Source organism: Vidua macroura, chromosome 12 (genome assembly GCF_024509145.1).
Source record: "Vidua macroura isolate BioBank_ID:100142 chromosome 12, ASM2450914v1, whole genome shotgun sequence".
Classification (NCBI taxonomy): Eukaryota; Metazoa; Chordata; class Aves; order Passeriformes; family Viduidae; genus Vidua; species Vidua macroura.
In genome coordinates, this window is record NC_071582.1 from 21,964,908 (window position 1) to 21,983,871 (window position 18,964).

At 59.8% G+C, this 18,964-nt stretch overlaps 1 protein-coding gene across 2 annotated transcripts in view; it reads left to right on the forward strand.

Annotated features, from left to right (window-relative positions):
- The window catches only part of FRMD5 (FERM domain containing 5), a 66,838-nt gene that overhangs the window by 43,596 nt on the left and 4,278 nt on the right, over positions 1 to 18,964 (forward strand). For both annotated transcript variants that reach the window (XM_053988846.1, XM_053988847.1), the window contains exons 2-13: positions 4,474 to 4,578; positions 5,623 to 5,665; positions 6,150 to 6,228; positions 8,570 to 8,667; positions 9,122 to 9,245; positions 9,852 to 9,939; positions 13,558 to 13,646; positions 14,194 to 14,257; positions 14,810 to 14,901; positions 15,873 to 15,947; positions 16,558 to 16,626; positions 17,022 to 17,128. In XM_053988846.1, the coding sequence (XP_053844821.1) occupies positions 4,474 to 4,578; positions 5,623 to 5,665; positions 6,150 to 6,228; positions 8,570 to 8,667; positions 9,122 to 9,245; positions 9,852 to 9,939; positions 13,558 to 13,646; positions 14,194 to 14,257; positions 14,810 to 14,901; positions 15,873 to 15,947; positions 16,558 to 16,626; positions 17,022 to 17,128 (1,033 nt within the window). The remainder of the gene's footprint in view (positions 1 to 4,473; positions 4,579 to 5,622; positions 5,666 to 6,149; positions 6,229 to 8,569; positions 8,668 to 9,121; positions 9,246 to 9,851; positions 9,940 to 13,557; positions 13,647 to 14,193; positions 14,258 to 14,809; positions 14,902 to 15,872; positions 15,948 to 16,557; positions 16,627 to 17,021; positions 17,129 to 18,964) is intronic.

Genomic DNA, 18,964 nt, shown 5'->3' on the forward strand with positions numbered 1-18,964 from the left:
CCCCGGGTGGGCAGGGCTCTGGTGGGCAGGTGGGCAATCCCCTGAGGTTCTGCCTTCACCTGTGGCTCCCAGAGCATCTTTTCTTGTCATCGTAAAAGGACAAGGGGGAACGGCTTCAAACTGGCAGTGTTCAATGGGATATTGGGAATTGGGAATTGTTCCCTGGCAGGGTGGGAGGCCCTGGCACAGGTGCCCAGAGCAGCTGGGGCTGCCCCTGGATCCCTGGCAGTGCCCAATGCCCCTGGACTCTGGGAGCAGCCTGGGACAGTGGGAGGCGTCCCTGCCATGGCTGGGGGGTCTCTAAATCCCCTTCCCACCCACCTCCACTCCCCCCAGAGGTGCAGGCACAGCCCCAGCCCTGTCCTGTCCCTTGGGAACCCCTCCCCTGCCCTGGGGGGAGCCCCCAGCCCCTCCTGGGGCCCTGGGAGAGGGGTCTGTGCAGGCAGGGATCTCTGCTCCAGCTCTCCTCGTGGATTTCAGGGCTGCTTATTCCCTGCCTGGAAATGAATATTCTCAGGCCTATTTTTGCCCATTTCCTGCTCATTCCAGGGCTTAGCAGAGGCTCTGGCTCACGGTGAGGGCTGAGAGCTGTCAGTCAGGTGGATTTGGCCCTGCTTGCAGAGCCAACATTAACTTTGTCCGAAGGATGATAAATCCTGGGCTCATGCAGCACGGTGCTGAACTTGGAAAATGAAGCATTTAAACCACAATATTGCAGTCAAATTGCTGGTGAAAATCTCTTCGTGTTGGCAGTGGAGCTGGAGGGTCTTTGATCTCTCCCAGCTCAGATGTTGCTGCCAAAGAGACTTAAGCTTAAACTTCACTTTGTAAAATAGACTTTTTTTGACAGTTTCCTTTAAAAAAATAATCTCCTCCTAAGCTCAGGAAGCAGGGACGAGTGGGCAGCCCACAAGGAGATTTCCAACCCAAATAACGCAGGAAGGAGCCACTTCCAGCTGCTTCTGTAAATCCTGGGCTTAATCCGTGGAGCAGCTGGGGGGGGGAACGTGGCATGTGAGCCCCAGGAGAGGCAGCGCTGAGCTGGGGCTGGGGTCTGGCACGGGGGTGCTGCAGGGGCTGCCTGGTGCTCTGGAGGTGGCAGGGCTGGGAAGTGAAGGCGTTTCCACGGCTTTGGGGCTGGTGCTGTGCCACCCCTGCCTGAGAGCTGGACTGGAACAGCCCGGCCGTGGCACGGCGTGAGTGCTCTGGGAAATGGCCCTGCCACCAGTCTCTGCAGCCTGCACTTTGGGACAGAGCCGGGCTCTGCCTCAGCACAAGGCTGTCCCTGGGCTGGGACTGGAGGCTCCTGCCTGAACTGAGCCCTCTGCTCCTTTGCAGATGAGCTGCTATTTTTAAATCTCTCTTTTTTTTTTTTTTTTTTTTCCCATTTATTTTTCTATCTGTGGATGATCCTAATTTTGGCTGAGAAGCTTAGAAAAGCAAAGAATGCAAGGTTACTTTAATCTTCTTGAAGTTTGGCCATCCCCTGGGCCGCTGTGTGTGCCAGAGCTGCAGGGCCCAGTGCCCCCAGAGCCTGGTTCTGCTTCACACCCAGCGTGCTGCAGGAGCTGTGCTGGGTCCCAGGGTCCTGCAGGAGCTGTGCTGAGCCCCAGAGTCCTGCAGGAGCTGTGCTGAGTCCTGCAGGAGCTGTGCTGAGTCCTGCAGGAGCTGTGCTGAGTCCTGCAGGAGCTGTGCTGGGTCCCAGGGTCCTGCAGGAGCTGTGCTGAGCCCCAGAGTCCTGCAGGAACTGTGCTGAGTCCTGCAGGAGCTGTGCTGAGTCCTGCAGGAGCTGTGCTGAGTCCCATCTCCTGCAGGAGCTGTGCTGAGCCCCAGAGTCCTGCAGGAACTGTGCTGAGTCCTGCAGGAGCTGTGCCCATCCTGCAGGAGCTGTGCTGAGTCCCATCTCCTGCAGGAGCTGTGCTGAGTCCCATCTCCTGCAGGAGCTGTGCTGAGCCCCAGAGTCCTGCAGGAACTCCCGTGTCAGGAGTCATCCCCTCCGGTCCCGCTCCTTTGGGGTTAACAGCAGTGACACAGCGCCCTACGGCAGCCAGATGTGCCTGGCACGGCAGCCAGATGTGTTTGGCACGGGGCTCAGCTCGCTGCACTTCCTCAAGGGCTCCTAAGTCAGAATCACAGAATCCCAGACTGGTTTGGGAAGGGACCTTAAATCTCCTCCCATCCCACCCCTGCCCTGGCAGGGACACCTGCCACTGTCCCAGGCTGCTCCCAGCTCTGCCCAGCCTGTCCTGGGGCACTGCCAGGGATCCAGGGGCAGCCCCAGCTGCTCTGGGCACCCTGTGCCAGGGCCTGCCCACCCTGCCAGGGAACAATTGCTAATTCCCATCCAGCCCTGCCCTCTGGCCGTGGGCAGCCATTCCCCCTTGTCTGTCACTAGAGTCCCTGATGAAAAGTCCCTCCCTTGGAGGCACCCCCAGACCCTGGCAGTACTTGGCAGGTGTTGGCATTCGCAGCGAGCCCTCGGTGCCAGCCTGGCACGTGGCATCCCAGCTTGTGCCAGCAGCTGCCCGTGGTCTCCATCAGCCTGGGCACCCCAGAAGGCTGACCTCAAAAGCCTGCAGACAGACGGGAGTCTCATTTTATAAGAACATGTAAAGATGCAAACATGGAATATTTAAGCCAGTGTTATGCAATGGGAGCTCTTTTAAGTCGTGATTTGTAAAGGCAGTTCAGATAATTTCCTGAAAGACATTCTGCTAATGATTAATTTAGAATATGTTTAATTCAAGTTAGAGAGATCAAAGAGGGAGCATTTTCCCTCTAATGCCATCCGTGGTTTCACACTTTCACCAGATTCCAGGCACTGGGGGGTGTCTGCCTTGTCCTTCCCTGCAATTCCTCTGTGAAGATTGCAGAGGAAAGCACTCTGCAGGCTCCGTTCTGGTTTGGGGCAGGGGAAGGGAGAGGAGCATCAAGCACATCCCCGTGAGATTTGCTCTGGGGAGGGACAGGATGCTGGGGGATGTGGAATCAGCTCCTCCCCTCCTGCAGCAGTGGCTCCAGGTGGGTCTGGCAGGCTTTCCTCGGGATCTAGCTGGGAATGATTCAGGAGTCTGAGCTCCGTGCATCCTCTGCAGGGCCGGGCCAGCGGCGGGGCTGCTCGGCTGGGCTGCAGCAGCAGCTCCAAAACGCCGGTGCTCGCTCCAGGACGTGCCGCTGCTGCACCGTGTCCAGAGAAGAGCCGGGAGCTGGGCAAGGGTCTGGAGAAGGGGCGGCTCAGGGGGGCCCTCCTCACTGTCCCTGAAAGGAGGGACCCCCGAGAGGGTCGGGCTCTGCCCCCAGGGAACAGGGACAGGAGGGGAGGCTCAGGCTGGGCACTGGGAAAGCTTCTTGGTGCAAAGGGCTCTCCACTGCCCAGGCCAGCGCTGGAGTCCCCATCCCCGCAGGGAGTTAAAGCCGTGCGGATGTGGCACTTGGGCCATGGATTAGGGGTGTCCTCGATGGTCTCGGAGGGCTTTTCCACCCGCAGTGCCCGTGATTGCCTTCGGCACGGGCCAGGCTCAGCCCCCGCCGGTCCCGCCTGGCATCCCGCCCGTGCTGCCGGCCCGGGCCCCGGGGCACGCCGTGCCAGCATCGCCGCCGTGAAACCCTCTTTATTTACAAGACAAACACGCTCCCCGTGCGGCACCGAGCCCCAGGCACGGGCTCCTGGCGTCCCGTGGGCTTCCCCCACTGCAGTCTGTGGCTGCTGAGCCACCGTTTGATCAGATAACGCGCTCATTTGATCAGATAAGGCGCGCGTTCCGTGTATTTGTCAGGGAGCGATGTGTTCGCGGCGTTTGTGGGAAGGCAGAGCAGCGCGGGTGTCAGGAGCAGCCTTTGATCCGCGGAGATGCGCAGCGGCTGCTCGCACGCCGGGGCTGCCGGCGGGTGAATCACCGGGAGCTGCGGCGGGGGGAACCGGGGTGTGAGGCGTTCAGCACTCCAACGATGCGAAGCAGCAGGGGTTTGCAGCCCCCAGTCGAAGGGGAGGAGGAGGAGGAGGAGAGTTTTGGGGGTGTGGTGGCCAAATCCCCGCACAGGAGCAGCCCGGGGGCAGAGGGGATGAGCGGCCACCGCCGGGGGTTGACCGCACAAAGCGACCTTTGTTTAGCAACGAGCTGGGTGTGGAGACGGGTGAGGAGAGCCCGGTTCGAAGCAGATCCTGCAGGGGGACAATGCTTTTAATCAGGGCGATGATCTCTCCTGCACAGCCGGCTCAGGTGTGAAGCTTCCTCCCGGGGAGGTATCGGGACGTTCCCACCTGGGCCTGGGGGTTGTCATCCCTTCTTATGGGGCATAACCGACCCCAGCTGCCCCTCAGGTGGGATGGGAGATGGCTCCGGAGCCGAAAATGTCACGCAGGGAGCGGTGTGGGGTTTGCGCTGTCCTTGGTGCCCCTTCACGAGCTCCAGAGCCCTCACACATGCCCCGAGCTCGGCCCCTGTGCTGTCACTGGGTCTCTTTGTCCTGCAGAGAGATGCCAAGGGCCAGTACCTGTTCGACCTTCTGTGCCACCACCTGAACCTGCTGGAGAAGGATTACTTCGGCATCCGCTTTGTGGACCCCGACAAGCAAAGGGTGAGAGAGAACCCCCCTGTCCGGGCTGGGGGAGCGGGCTCAGGCCTGGCCTTGCAGCTGGAAACCAGAGTGAGACCCGGAACAAAATCAGGAGCAGGCAGTGAGGGGCTCCTCCCCAGCAGCTCTCCCCCGCCCTGGGTGAGCTCTGGGTGACCCGACAGGGCCGTTCCTTTGCCCAGGGGACAGGGATCTACTCACGGCCCCCTGAGCCCCCAGGGGACCGCCAGGGAGGGGTCTGGGATGCGCCCAGGGGCCGGGATGTGTGCGCTGGAGGGGCTCTCCCGGCTCTCGGGACCCCGCGCGGGGCTGAGCTATCCCGGAGCCTGCAGAGCGAGAGATCGCGATGCTGTTGTGAAGAGAGGAGCCAGGTCCCCTGGCAGCGGGTCAGCAGGAGCAGCTAGAGCACAGATTCACGTTTTGACGCCGAGACTGGGCCGTGTGACGGCGCCCTGCCGAGGACCCAGCGCTCGAGCGTTGCCTCGGGCAATGGAGAGTGAGAGCAGGAGCCAGGGCCAGGCAGGAGCCGGCCTGACCCAGCTCCCGGCTCGGGTCCGTGTCCTGCCGGCCCCGGGCAGTGGATGGGCACAGAGCCACGGGTGGATGGGCTGGATCCCCACGCCAGGGCTGTGGGGGTGCCCCTGCCCTGGCCCCAGGCAGGGCTGGTACAGAACGAGCCCTGGGGCCCCTTCAGTCCCTCCTTGTCCTTAGAGCCCTGAGGCTCGCAGGCACAGCTGCGGATGGCAGCCTTGTGCTGCGCTCCCCAGCGATCAGAACCAGCCACAGGACAGCCAATTCCTGCTCCCAGGGCTCCTCTGCCTCCCTGTCCCAGGGAGCAGCCGATGTGAGCCAGGAGCTGGGCACGGAGCTGCTCCCTCACCGCGGACAGGACCGGCCTGAGCCTGCTGCCCCCCCAGCTCCCTTCCAGGGCCACTCACCCACACTCCCGTGGCTTTTGTCACCCAGAGCAGGACCCTCCTCCTCCTCATCCTCCCCACCTTATCCAGTCACGGCTGTCAGGCTTTAATTGCCTTCTTTTCCTTTCAGCATTGGCTGGAGTTTACCAAGTCTGTCGTGAAGCAGATGCGGGGTGAGTGTTGCAGGAGTCTGGGCAGACTCTGCTCCTTCCATCTCAGATGTATTCCCATTTTCCCTGGCCTGTCCCCTCGGGGGTCAGTTCCCAGCCCCTCTCCCAGGAGCAGCTCCCCCAGAAGCTGTTCTGGTGGGCTGAGAGCAGGATTATCCCCACCAGCCCCACGGCAGCCACGGGCAGCACAGGGCAGCAGCCCCCACGGGGAGCAGGACAGGAGTGATGGGGCGAGGAAGTGACATTTGGGAGCGGGGAGTGGGTTGGCTGGTGGGTAGACAGAGCCACTGGTGCTTCCCCAGGGCTTTGTCAGGGACATCTGCTCTTGCCATGGCCACTGCAGCGAGGAGTGTCTGCCCCCTCCTCACCCAGGGCAGTCTGGGGGAACAAGGCAGGTGAGACCCCGAGCAGGGCCTGGCTCGGGGGGTGGTTGGGGTGAAGGGGACAGCCCTGCCCTCTGCTGACACACTGTCCCTGCTCTCTGCAGCCCAGCCCCCCTTCACCATGTGCTTCCGTGTCAAGTTCTACCCCACGGACCCCGCGGCGCTGAAGGAGGAGATCACCAGGTGAGGACGGGCCTGGCCAGCCCCAGCAGCGGGGCCTGGCCGGGGCAGGAGCACAGGGACAGCTCGTTCTGTAGTGAGCAAACAGCACCAGCCACTGGGGTTTCCCAGGCAGCCCAGATGCTTTGGGATTGTTCCTGCTGGGGGGGGAAACACAGGAGTCCCCACCCGTGCTGGGTCAGCACCTGGAGCAACCTTCCCTGGTGGGGAGCACAGGCTGAGGGTGTGAGGCCCTGGCACAGGTGCCCAGAGCAGCTGTGGCTGCCCCTGGATCCCTGGCAGTGCCAGGCTGGATACTGGGGCTTGGAGCAGCCTGGGACAGTGGGAGCTGTCCCTGCCCTGGCAGGGGTGGGACAAGATGGGCTTTAAGGTCCTTTCCTGCCTGAGCCACCCCTGGGCTCCGTGATTAAAGCCCCTGGCTTGGTCTTTGGGTGCAGTCAGTTCCAGCCCCACATCCCAGGGCGCAGTCAGTTCCAGCCCCACATCCCAGGGTGCAGTCAGTCAGTTCCAGCCCCACATCCCATGGTGCAGTCAGTTCCAGCCCCACATCCCATGGTGCAGTCAGTCAGTTCCAGCCCCACATCCCAGGGTGCTGTCAGTCAGTTCCAGCCCCACATCCCAGGGTGCAGTCAGTCAGTTCCAGCCCCACATCCCAGGGTGCTGTCAGTCAGTTCCAGCCCCACATCCCAGGGTGCAGTCAGGCAGTTCCAGCCCCACATCCCAGGATGCTGTCAGTCAGTTCCAGCCCCACATCCCAGGGTGCAGTCAGTCAGTTCCAGCCCCACATCCCAGGGTGCAGTCAGTCAGTTCCAGCCCCACATCCCAGGGTGCTGTCAGTCAGTTCCAGCCCCACATCCCAGGGTGCTGTCAGGCAGTTCCAGCCCCACATCCCAGGGCAGAGCACTCCGAGCACGGCCCCGGCTCTGTGACTCAGCCGCTGCTGCTCAGACTCCTCCAGCTCAGCACCAGGCGCTGGAGCCCCGTCCCAGCTCGTCCCCAGCTCGGGGTGTCCTCGCGGTGCTCGGCTTGCGGGAAGGCTTTGAGTGCCTCAGGCCCCCTGAGATGCCCTGCGAGCCGCCAGCCGTGTCCCTCTGACGTCAGCAGCGCTGGGAGAGGCGCTGCCCGAGCTGCCAGCACAGCCTCTCCTGAGTTTCTATCTTTAGGGGCTCTTCTGCTGCTCTTCCTGCCGGGAGCAAGGACAGAGAGCCCCGCGGAGCCAGCGCAGCAGCTTTGGAAAGGAGCTGTGGCTGTGGAGCTGTGGGGCAGCTCTGCTGGGGCTGCTGGGCTGGAGCCTCCACCCGAGGGTTCTGAGCTGGCACCTTCTGTGGGGACATCTGAGAGCCCTCCGGGTCCCTCCCACGGGACCTGAGAGGCACCTGGGACAAGAGTCTGCAGTGCCAGGCCAGGGGGAATGGCTTCCCAGTGCCAGGGGCAGGCTGAGATGGGATGTGGGGAAGAAATTCTTCTCTGCCAGGGCGGTGAGGCCCTGCCTCTGGGGCAGCCTGGTCTAGTGTGTCCCTGCCCACGGCAGGGGGTGGAATACAGAGAAGAATTTCCTCCCAAAACCTGATCTAACTCTGCCTTCTGTCACCCCCACAGGTCCAGGCTGAGGCCCCCATGCAGGTGAGCTGCCCCTGCTCGCTGCCCTTTGAGGTGTGCCTGCAGCTGCAGCTGGAACCCGGGCTTAAAATTCACTTTTCCCTGGACTGAGTCCACTCTAATACCAAGAATTCTCTTTAATGTGTTTTATCTGTGAAAATTAATGGCTTACCTCATCATAAACTCAGATTTGAGCAATGAGGCGTGACCGAGGACTGCAGAGTGCAAGTCTGGTTATTTAAATTCATTTCCGAGAACTCCATTCTGCTCCTTCACTCCATGACTTGTGTTTTACCAGCTGAAGGTTTTCCCAAACGCCACATGACGCAGCCCGAAATGTTACTTAGGTTTAAATTTACCGGAATGTGCAATTTTTCCCACATAGCTTGTCCTTTAACTGGGCACAGAGACAGGGATGGGGCGCACAGGAGGCAGCTGGCCCTGGGTGATGCAGCGAGCACGGAGGAGGGACGTGGGTGCATACAGCGAGACCCAGAAGGACACAGAAAGTTTGGGAAGGAGAAAATCACATTATGGGCAAGCTGAACACCCAGGGGAAATGCAGCAGGCGCTGGTGGGCTCTAGATGGTGAGACCCTGGCCAGGGTCAGCCCAGCGAGGGCCAGGTTGGGCTGCTGGGAGAGAGATGTCAGAGCGAGTGTCTGGTGGCAGGTATTCCGTGTCTGAACGGGCTGTTTGGGTAATTTAAATTGTGCCTGATAAAGAGACTCTCCTCCTGTGCCCAGGTACTTGGTCTTCCTGCAGATCAAGAGGGATCTGTACCACGGCCGGCTGCTGTGCAAGACGTCGGACGCCGCCTTGCTGGCTGCCTACATCCTGCAGGGTGAGGCTCTGGGACAGCAGGAATTCCCTTTTCCTGCCAGGGACCCCTGCCCTTCTCACACTGACAGCAGGTCACTGCACCTGCCACGCCAACAGCACCCACCTGGGCTGGGCTGGGCTGGGCTGGGCTGGGCTGGGCTCTCACCTGCAAGGCCACACCTGCACAGGGGCCACGGTGTCCCCAGGAGCAGCCCTGGGCTCATCCAGCCCCTGCCCTCCTGCCTGCTCTCCTGCCTGCCCCTGCAGCTTGAGGAATTAATAAATTTGGGATGGTGACTGCCGCACAGACAGCAAAATGAACGGGATGCAGCCAATGCCTGGCAAAGGATCCCTCCCAGGGGGAAGGCGGCGGGGTCGGAGCGGCGTTCCCGGGCTGGGGGCTGCCCTGGCTGGGGGCTGCAGCACACTGTGCTCCGCTCCTGCTGCTCTTCCCCACTGGATCTGTCTCCCACCAGCTGAGATTGGGGACTATGACCCGGGGAAGCACCCAGAAGGCTACAGCTCCAAGTTCCAGTTCTTCCCCAAGCACTCGGAGAAGCTGGAGAGGAAAATCGCGGAGATCCACAAGTCGGAGCTGAGGTAGGGGAGCTGCCCTGAGCACTTCTGTCCCCATTCAGGATTGTCACTCATGTGTCACATCCAGCTGGGACCTGCTCTCACCTCAGCCAGCACAGCCCAGGGGTCCTTCACGGGGACAGAGACCCTCATAAACCCCTGCTGCCCTCGCCCCTCTCCAGGGACACGAGGTGTCGGGACCATCAGCAATCCCCATTATCCCACAGCACTGCTGGTGCCTCTGGAGCTGTGTCCCGAAGGGTTCCCAGGGAGGGAAGTGGGTTTAACTTCCCAAAAACCCATCAAAGCTGTGTCCTTATGTGCCAGGGGCTGCTGCCCTCTGCCACCGAGCTCCCCTTTCCTTCCCCCCCGATTTAGGGAATTCATCCCTAAATTTGGCAGATGCCCTTTGACTCTGCCCAGTGCTGCCAGTTCAGCGTGGCTCCTGTGGATGTGGCTGGCAGGAGAGGATGGGCCAGGCTTCAGTGCTGGGCTCCTGCTGATCCCGTGAAAATGTAATGGGAATGTGCCGTGGCCGATGCTTCATCGTTAACAGAATCCCTGTAGCTGCCTTTCACCTTCCTGCCTGCCGTGGAATATTCTTTTTTCCCTGGTTTTTCCCTCCTGCAGTGGGCAGACACCAGCTACTTCAGAGCTGAATTTCCTCAGGAAAGCCCAGACTCTGGAGACCTACGGGGTTGACCCACACCCGTGCAAGGTAAAACAGTTCCTGAAGCCATTCCTAGGGCTGGTGCTGGCCTTGGGCTCCTCTCCGTGGCCACTGCTGGCCCGCTGAGGTGCCGGGGACTGTCCCAAGTGCGTTTGTCACCTGCCAGCAGCTCTGGGGCCGTGCTGGGGCCATCAGCCTTGCTCAGCCTCAGCCCCATCCCTGGCCAGGGTGAGAGCACGAGGGACTGGGGAGGGCGAGTGCTCTGAAACGCCCCAGGGCTCCCAGGGGAGCTGTAGGAAAGCGTTTTCCAACAGCTGTGACAGGGTGGTCCATCCCCTCCTGCAGAAGCAGGACTTGGGAGGCAAGAACAAGGTCAGAGACGTGCCTGAGGAGCCAGCAGGCATTAATCTGGCCAGGACAGCCCATCCCTCTGCCCTGCCCGGCCCATAATCCAGTTTGCTGCTGGAAATGCTCTTTATTGACTGAGGATGTCGCTGCATGTGGCTCTCTGGTCCCTGGTAATCCCATCACATGCAGATGGATGTGGGATACAGAGCAGACAGAAAATTCTGCTCTCAGGCAGTGCCTGTGCTGGGCTTTTCCCTGGATTGTGCCACAGAAACACACAGTTGCAGTAAACCGGGGGGGTTCCCCGTTTGTGGGCAGTTTCTGAGTACCCAAGAGGTTGCTTTGCTCTGAATTCCCTCTGAAGCAGTGGTCTTGCCAGCAGCCACCCACTTGTGACCTTTGCTGCTAGAGTCAGGTAATTTTTTTTAATTAAAAAAAAAAAAAGTAAAAGCCATCCTTTTACTTCAAGAACCTTTTGAACGTATTTGAGTTACAGTAATTAATGTTCCCATAAGGACAAACATGCACACTTTTATGTCTATCAGCAGAATTCTGCCTAATTCATCAAGAGCTGCTGTTAATGTGCTTAAAAGATCTGGAAACCAAAGTTAAATGAAGCTGATTCTTCTGTTCTCTCTTCCCCAGTGGACTGTGGAGAATTTTGGGTGAGGGGTTGTTCCCTCTCAGCAGCCATCCTCAGTTCGGTGTCCCTTGACTCAATCCTGTCTGAAGTTTTCATGGTGCTCTCATAGTACCCCAAAAAACAAACACAGAGAAAGTTCTTCCTCTCTTCAGCGGGGCTCACCTGAGTCCTGGGCTGTCCTTGGGACTTGTTTTGTATGGAAATCCCTGTAGGAATGTGTGTGTTTGTGTGTGAGAGAATAGCTCTGTTCCTGTGTTCCTTGTGATGGACACAACTTGTGGCCTGGCCAAAGAGAACCGTGGGATGGTTTTGGTTGGAGAAGCCCTCAAAGGCCAGGAACCCCAGCACTGCCAAAGCCACCGCTACCCGTGTCCCCGAGTGCCACTTCCACACATTTCTTTTGAGCCCGTGCAGGGACCTGTGCCCCTCTAGCACCCTTCTAGCAAGCCTCTGCATCCCCAGCAGGACACGCCCTTCTGCCGAGGCTGCTTCCTTCCCCGGAGCTTTTCCCAGCTTTGGGAAAGAGCCAAAGCCCTTTGGGCAGCCCAGGCCTGAGCTGTGGCTGGTTGGGGCACAGGCACACAGGAGTGTCCCTCGTGTGCCAGGAGTGTCCCTCGTGTGCCAGGCAGGAGTGTCCCTCGTGTGCCAGCCAGGAGTGTCCCTCGTGTGCCAGGAGTGTCCCTCGTGTGCCAGGAGTGTCCCTCGTGTGCCAGGAGTGTCCCTCGTGTGCCAGGCAGGAGTGTCCCTCGTGTGCCAGGAGTGTCCCTCGTGTGCCAGCCAGGAGTGTCCCTCGTGTGCCAGGAGTGTCCCTCGTGTGCCAGGAATGTCCCTCGTGTGCCAGCCAGGAGTGTCCCTCGTGTGCCAGCCAGGAATGTCCCTCGTGTGCCAGCCAGGAGTGTCCCTCGTGTGCCAGCCAGGAGTGTCCCTCGTGTGCCAGGAATGTCCCTCGTGTGCCAGCCAGGAGTGTCCCTCGTGTGCCAGCCAGGAATGTCCCTCGTGTGCCAGGCAGGAGTGTCCCTCGTGTGCCAGCCAGGAGTGTCCCTCGTGTGCCAGGAGTGTCCCTCGTGTGCCAGGAATGTCCCTCGTGTGCCAGTGAGGAATGTCCCTCGTGTGCCAGCCGGGAGTGTCCCTCGTGTGCCAGGAGTGTCCCTCATGTGCCAGGAGTGTCCCTCGTGTGCCAGCCAGGAGTGTCCCTCGTGTGCCAGGAGTGTCCCTCGTGTGCCAGCCGGGAGTGTCCCTCGTGTGCCAGGAGTGTCCCTCATGTGCCAGGAGTGTCCCTCGTGTGCCAGGCAGGAGTGTCCCTCGTGTGCCAGGAGTGTCCCTCGTGTGCCAGGAGTGTCCCTCATGTGCCAGCCAGGAGTGTCCCTCACGTGCCAGCCAGGAGTGTCCCTCGTGTGCCAGGCAGGAGTGTCCCTCGTGTGCCAGGAGTGTCCCTCGTGTGCCAGGAGTGTCCCTCGTGTGCCAGGAGTGTCCCTCGTGTGCCAGGAGTGTCCCTCACGTGCCAGCCAGGAGTGTCCCTCGTGTGCCAGGCAGGAATGTCCCTCGTGTGCCAGGAGTGTCCCTCGTGTGCCAGGAGTGTCCCTCGTGTGCCAGGAGTGTCCCTCGTGTGCCAGCCAGGAATGTCCCTCGTGTGCCAGCCGGGGATGAGTTTGGGCTGTCCCCCTGCCTTGGGCTGAGGCTCAGCCCCCTCTGCCTTCCTTTGGCCACTCAGCCTGCACAGCTGAGATGGACTTTGGTTCTGAGCATCCCTCAAAAGCCCTCTGGGGATCTGCTGGCCAAAACCGCCCGGGGTGGACAGTAAAATATACCAAATTAATTATATATACCAATTTATATATATATAAATTGTATATACCAAATAAATAGTGTACATCTATATAATAACTAGATATACTTACACGGAGTAATATAGTTACTATATATATAAACACACATTAATTGCAACAATTATAACATGGCATTATCTTAATAGCAGGAATTCTATAAATGTCAATATGACATTTAATATAGAAAATAACAGATAACTGTGACTCAGGATATTCTGTGATAATATAATAAGTAACCATATTAAACGATATATAATAGTAATTATATATACCAAATAAATAGCATATATCTATATACTAATTAGATATACTTACATGGAGTAATATAGCTACTATATATATATACATAAATATATATATAAAAATACACATTAATCGCAACAATTATAATGGTATTATATTAATAGCAGGAATTTTATAAATGTCAATATGACGTTTAATGTAGATGATAACAGATAACTGTGACTCAGGATATTCTGTGATAATATAATAAGTAACCGTATTAAACTATATATAATAGTAATTACATATACCAAATAAATAGCATATATCTATATACTAATTAGATATACTTACATGGGGTAATATAGTTACTATATATATATATATGCATAAATATATACATATAAATACAGATTAATTGCAACAATTACAGCACGGCATTCTATTAACAGCAGGAATTCTATGGATGCCAAATGACATTTAATGTAGATGACAGCAGATCACTGGGACGTGCTGCTGGCCCGCGGGGGGGGCGGTGCAGTGCCCGGCTCTGGGCTGAGGGGACAAGGGACGTGCCAGCTGTGCTGGTGGCCAGCAGCTGCTCGAGCCCTCGCTGTCGCCCTGCAGGACGTGTCCGGCAACGCGGCGTTCCTGGCCTTCACCCCCTTCGGCTTCGTCGTTCTGCAGGGGAACAAGAGAGTTCACTTCATCAAGTGGTGAGTTCACTTCATCAAGTGGTGAGTTCACTTCATCAAGTGGTGAGTTCACCTCCAGGGTGAGCTCGCTGCACTTCCAGAGGTGATTTCCCCCCACGGGCTCCCCTGGCTCCCTGGGTGGCCGAGGGGTGGCTGAGGGGTGTCCGGCTGTGTGGGCACCGGGCGCACCCAGAGCTCTGCTGCCCCATCGTTCTCTGCATTTGTCCCCATTTGAAACTCCATCGTCCCCATGTCAGCCACATCCCAAAGCCCCCCCAGCCCCCGAGAGCCTTCTCAGCTGTCCCTGGGTCACCGCAGGGTGCCCGGTTTTGGCCGGTGTGTCCCTGGCAGCTGGCACTGCCAGTGTCCATGGGACGAGCCCCCGCTGACCCTCAGCCCCACCCCGGGCTGTCCCCCACTCCAGCTACGTTTGGTTTGTGAGCCAGGGCCGCTCTCAGCACCCTGTGGCACCCCCTGGGATGGAAAACGGGCTCTGGAAGCTGCTGGAGCTGGGTGGGCTCCGGGCTGGGTGGGCACGGCTCCCACCTGCCTGTCCTTGTCCCTCCAGGAACGAGGTGACCAAGATGAAATTCGAAGGGAAGACTTTCTATCTGTACGTAAGTCAGAAGGAGGTGAGTGCTCCCCCTTCCCGTGGCACACCCTGGGCACAGCGTGCTCCTCCCTGCAGCGGGCGCTCCGGGACTGTGGCAGCAGCATCGCCCTGGCCCTGCAGGGCGGGGACACGGGGGCAGCAGCTGCAGCCCAGTGCCAGTGCTGGGGTCACCTCCCTGCTCCTGCTGGTGCCCAGAGGTGGGCATTGGACCCCAGAGCCCCCCTAGCCCCAGGCCAGGCCACAGCCTATTCCCAAGGTGCTTCTTCATTGCCATCATCCCCCAAAGTCAGCCAGAACTCCTCTGGCTGGTGTTGGCTCCCACAGGAGCCATCAGCAGGATTTTTTAAAAACCCCTGTGTTTCTGGCTGTTCCCAAAGGCTGGGAGTTGTGGGCACATCTGCCCATCCCTCGTGCCAGGAGCTGCACCAGGCTGATCCCTGCATCCCAAATGGCTCCAGAGCAGGATCTGTCCATGCCAGTGCCACTCTCCAGCTCTGTCCACTCCCTTCTTTGTCTGTGGGATGAGCACCACTCCCTGTTCTCCCTCTCACTCCCTGTCTTTCTCCTTTAGGAGAAGAAAATTGTTCTCACCTATTTTGCCCCGACACCAGAAGCCTGCAAACACCTCTGGAAGTGTGGGATCGAGAACCAGGCTTTCTACAAGTACGTGCTGCTTTGTGGGGCGTCCCCACGGGTTGGTGCCCATCTGTGGGCTCCATCCAGGCACTGGGGTCGGTCACTGGCCGTGTGGCACCTCGTCCCAGTGGCCCTGGCAGAGCCACCAGCCACCAAAAGCACCTGTGCCCTGGATGGGGTCTCTGCCCTGCAGGGTCCCTCCTTTCCCAGCCCCTCTGTGCTCATCCCACCTCAGCAAACTCCCATCAGGAGATTATAACTAATTATTTGGGATGAAGCCTGGAATGCCAAGCAGCACCATCCTGTTCACGCCATCCTTAACCCAGGCCACTTTGTGCTTCGTAATGAGTTTCATTTTAATCAGCAAGCTGCGAGACAGAGCATTCGATGCATTCCCACCGGGAGTTCTGCAATCAGCAGCTGCAATCAGCAGGTTTCACTCCTCATTACATGAACATGAAACGAAATTGCAATATTGCCTTACAAATCTCTCTGTGATTAATCGTGGCAGTGAATCACTGCTGGGTCGTGCACCCGGCGGGTGGACCATGGGCTGGCCTGAGGTGCTGCTGGGCACTCCCGGGGTGAGGGATCAGCTCCCGTGGGATGGCGAGGAGATGGGATGGTTCCTCTGGGCAGCTTCACCCACCCTGGCCAGTGCCCACCTGCCCAGGAGGGGCCGGCTCTGTCACCCTGCAGTTCCCAGGCCGTGGGCAGCTTCCAGCCCCCTGGAGAGCGCCAGTCCCTGCACGTGGGTGTCACTGCTGGCCCTGGGGGCCCGGCAGGAGCTGTGGCCCGAGCCCCCTGCAGAGCCCTCGGCAGCAGGGCCGGCAGGGATGGGCTGTGCTGGCTGCAGGCGCCGTGTCCTCCCGGCCAGGGGCTCCCACCCCTGCCAGCAGCGGGGTCACAGCCCCAGGGCTCTGCTCCTGTCCCCTGGCCTCGCTGCCCGTGCTCCCAGGGCTTGGCAGGACTCTCACAGCGCTCCTGGGCCGTTGCAGGTTGGAGAAGTCGAGCCAGGTGCGGACGGTGTCCAGCAGCAACCTGTTCTTCAAGGGCAGCCGCTTCCGCTACAGGTAAGTCGTGGCACGGGAGAGCTGCTGGGGGCGTGCTGTGTGCTCCCCGGGGAGCAGCTCGGGGCTGCAGCGGCCCGGGGACACCTCAGGGTCTTCCAGAGACCCCCCCATTGCAGCACTGACCCCACCAGCCTCACAGGAGAGGTTTTGGAGGGACAGGAGCAGAGGATGGGAGATCTGGGGGTTGAGAACAACGAGGTGTGAAACAAAATCACCACCATCCCTAAACTCCTGTGCTGAGCTGCTGGAGCGAGAGCCTGGAGAAGGACGTGGTGTGTGCAGGATGAGACACCCCAGCGTGGCCCCAGCACTGGGGTGCACAGTGCTGGCACCCTCCTCGCTGGCATGGGAGGCCCTGGACGCCCGTGTTGTGTCCATCTCAGCTGAGGGGAGGTGATTGGTGTGGGAGGTGATGGGATCTCACTGGGAGGTGATGTTGGTGGCCGAGGTGTCAGCCCAGCCTTCTCCATCGCCCCCATTCCCCTGGAGAAAACATTTCTGCTTTCCCTGGAGCTGTGTGGGGAGGGGCCCAGGCTGTGCACGGGGTGCCCACCTGGCTGCCAGGGCTGTGCTCTTGTCCTCACCCCTGCTGGTCTTGACCCACCCGCAGTGGCCGCGTCGCCAAGGAGGTGATGGAGTCCAGTGCCAAGATCAAGAGGGAGCCCCCCGAGATTCACCGGTGAGAGCCTGGCAGCAGCTCCCAGGGGCGGGAGCCCGGGGTGGGAGCGTGGCTGGGGCACTGCCGTGTGCCCAGGGTGGGAACATGCCCGAGGTGGGAGCGTGGCCAGGGCACTGCTGTGTGCCCAGGGCACTGCTGTGTGCCCAGGGTGGGAACATTCCCAGGGCACTGCTGTGTGCCCAGGGTGGGAGCATGCCTGGGGTGGGAGCATGGCCAGGGCACTGCCGTGTGCCCAGGGCACTGCGGTGTGCCCAGGGTGGGAGCGTGGCTGGGGCACTGCCGTGTGCCCAGGGCACTGCCGTGTGCCCAGGGTGGGAGCGTGCCGAGGGCACTGCCGTGTGCCCGCAGCGCTGGCTCTGTCCTGGCCCTGATCCTGTCCCCTCTGCTGTCCCCAGGGCCGGGCTGGTGCCCAGCCGGAGCTGCCCCTCCATCACGCACGGCCCCCGGCTGAGCAGCGTGCCCCGCACCCGGCGGAGAGCCGTCCACATCTCCATCATGGAAGGTAGGACACGGGGCAGCCCTGCCCGACACGCCGGGGCACGGGAGCACACACACCTGGGCACCTGCACACACAGGGACACACGGACAGGGACACACGGACAGGGACACACGGACAGGGGCACACGGACAGACACAGGTGTGCACACAGACACAGGGACACATGGACACAGGGACACACGGACAGACACAGGTGTGCACACAGACACAGGGACACACGGACAGGGGCACACGGACAGACACAGGTGTGCACATTGACACAGGGACACACGGACAGACACAGGTGTGCACACAGACACAGGGACACAAGGACACAGGGACACACGGACAGGGACACACGGACAGACACAGGTGTGCACACAGACACAGGGACACACGGACAGGGACACACGGACAGGGACACATGGACAGGGGCACACGGACAGACACAGGTGGGCACACACACAGGTACACAGACACAGGTACACACAGGGGCACACGGACATGGGCACGCAGACACAGGTGTGCACAGAAACAAAGGTGTACACACACAGACACAGGTGCACACACACAGGCGTGCACAGAGACACAGGGACACAGACACAGGGACACAGACAGACACAGGTACACAGATGCACGTACACACAATGTGCACAAAGACACACACACAGGCACACACATGCATGTGCACACACATAGCTGTGTGCACACGCACAGACACACACATGCATGTGCACGCACACAGACACACACATGCATGTGCACACACACAGGCACACACATGCATGTGCACACACATACCTGTGTGCACACGCACAGACACACACATGCATGTGCACACACATACCTGTGTGCACACACACAGACACACACATGCATGTGCACGCACACAGACACACACATGCATGTGCACGCACACACATGCACAATGTCCAGCCGAGGCCGCAGCCCCTTGTGCTCAGGACAGCTGGTGTTTCAGCAGGCTGGAGCGGGGAGGCTGCTCCCCCCCAGCCTGGGGCTGTGTCAGAGTAGGATGCACTGGGAAGAAGGTCTGGCAAAAGGCAAAGCACTGGGAGCAGCACTGGGAGCAGCACTGGGAGCAGCACTGGGAGCAGAGGTGCCCCACAGGGCTGGGGGCGTGCTGGGGCTGTGGCTGTGCTGCTGGTGGTGGCTGTGTCACCTGCTGGTGACAGCAGTGTCCGACTCCCAGTGACATGGCTGTTCCCTGCCCCTGGATGGGGCCAGCCCTGCCCCAGCACAGCCACCCTGATCCTGGTGCTGGTCCCGGAACACAGGCAGGGACAGGGACTGTCTGCTCCATGGGCGGGATTTAATTCCAACAAGGGATCCCAGGGTTGGTGGCTGTGCCAGTTTTGGGGATGGAAGCAGACAGGGTCACCTCTGCCACCCAGTTACATGTGACAGCCTGTCCCCCACATGCCGTTGGGAAGCAGCCAGTGCATTAAATCACCTCCCACCATAAATCACCCCGAGCTGGTACCACCCCTTTGCTTTTCCTCACTCTCACTTCAGCTCGGTCCCGTGGGAATGCGGGTGCCCAAAATAGTGCTGAGCCCAGGGCCGGCAGCAGCGCCACTCGCAGAGCCGTCCCCGCGCTCCTCGTGTCCCTGTGCCACCATGGTGAAGTGCCTGGTAAAGATTAAAACCAGGGTCAGCGTCCACCTGTGGCTCATCAACCACTGCTGCCGGGAGGTGCGGGTCCGGGTGCTGGCCCTGGGCCCGCGGCTGCTGTCCCGGGCCCTGGGGATTCTGCCGCTGCTCCCGGCTGTCCCCAGCCTCGGCCACGATGCTCCGTGCGGCCCTGGGGACCCACCTGAGCCAGGTAACGCCGCGCCACGGG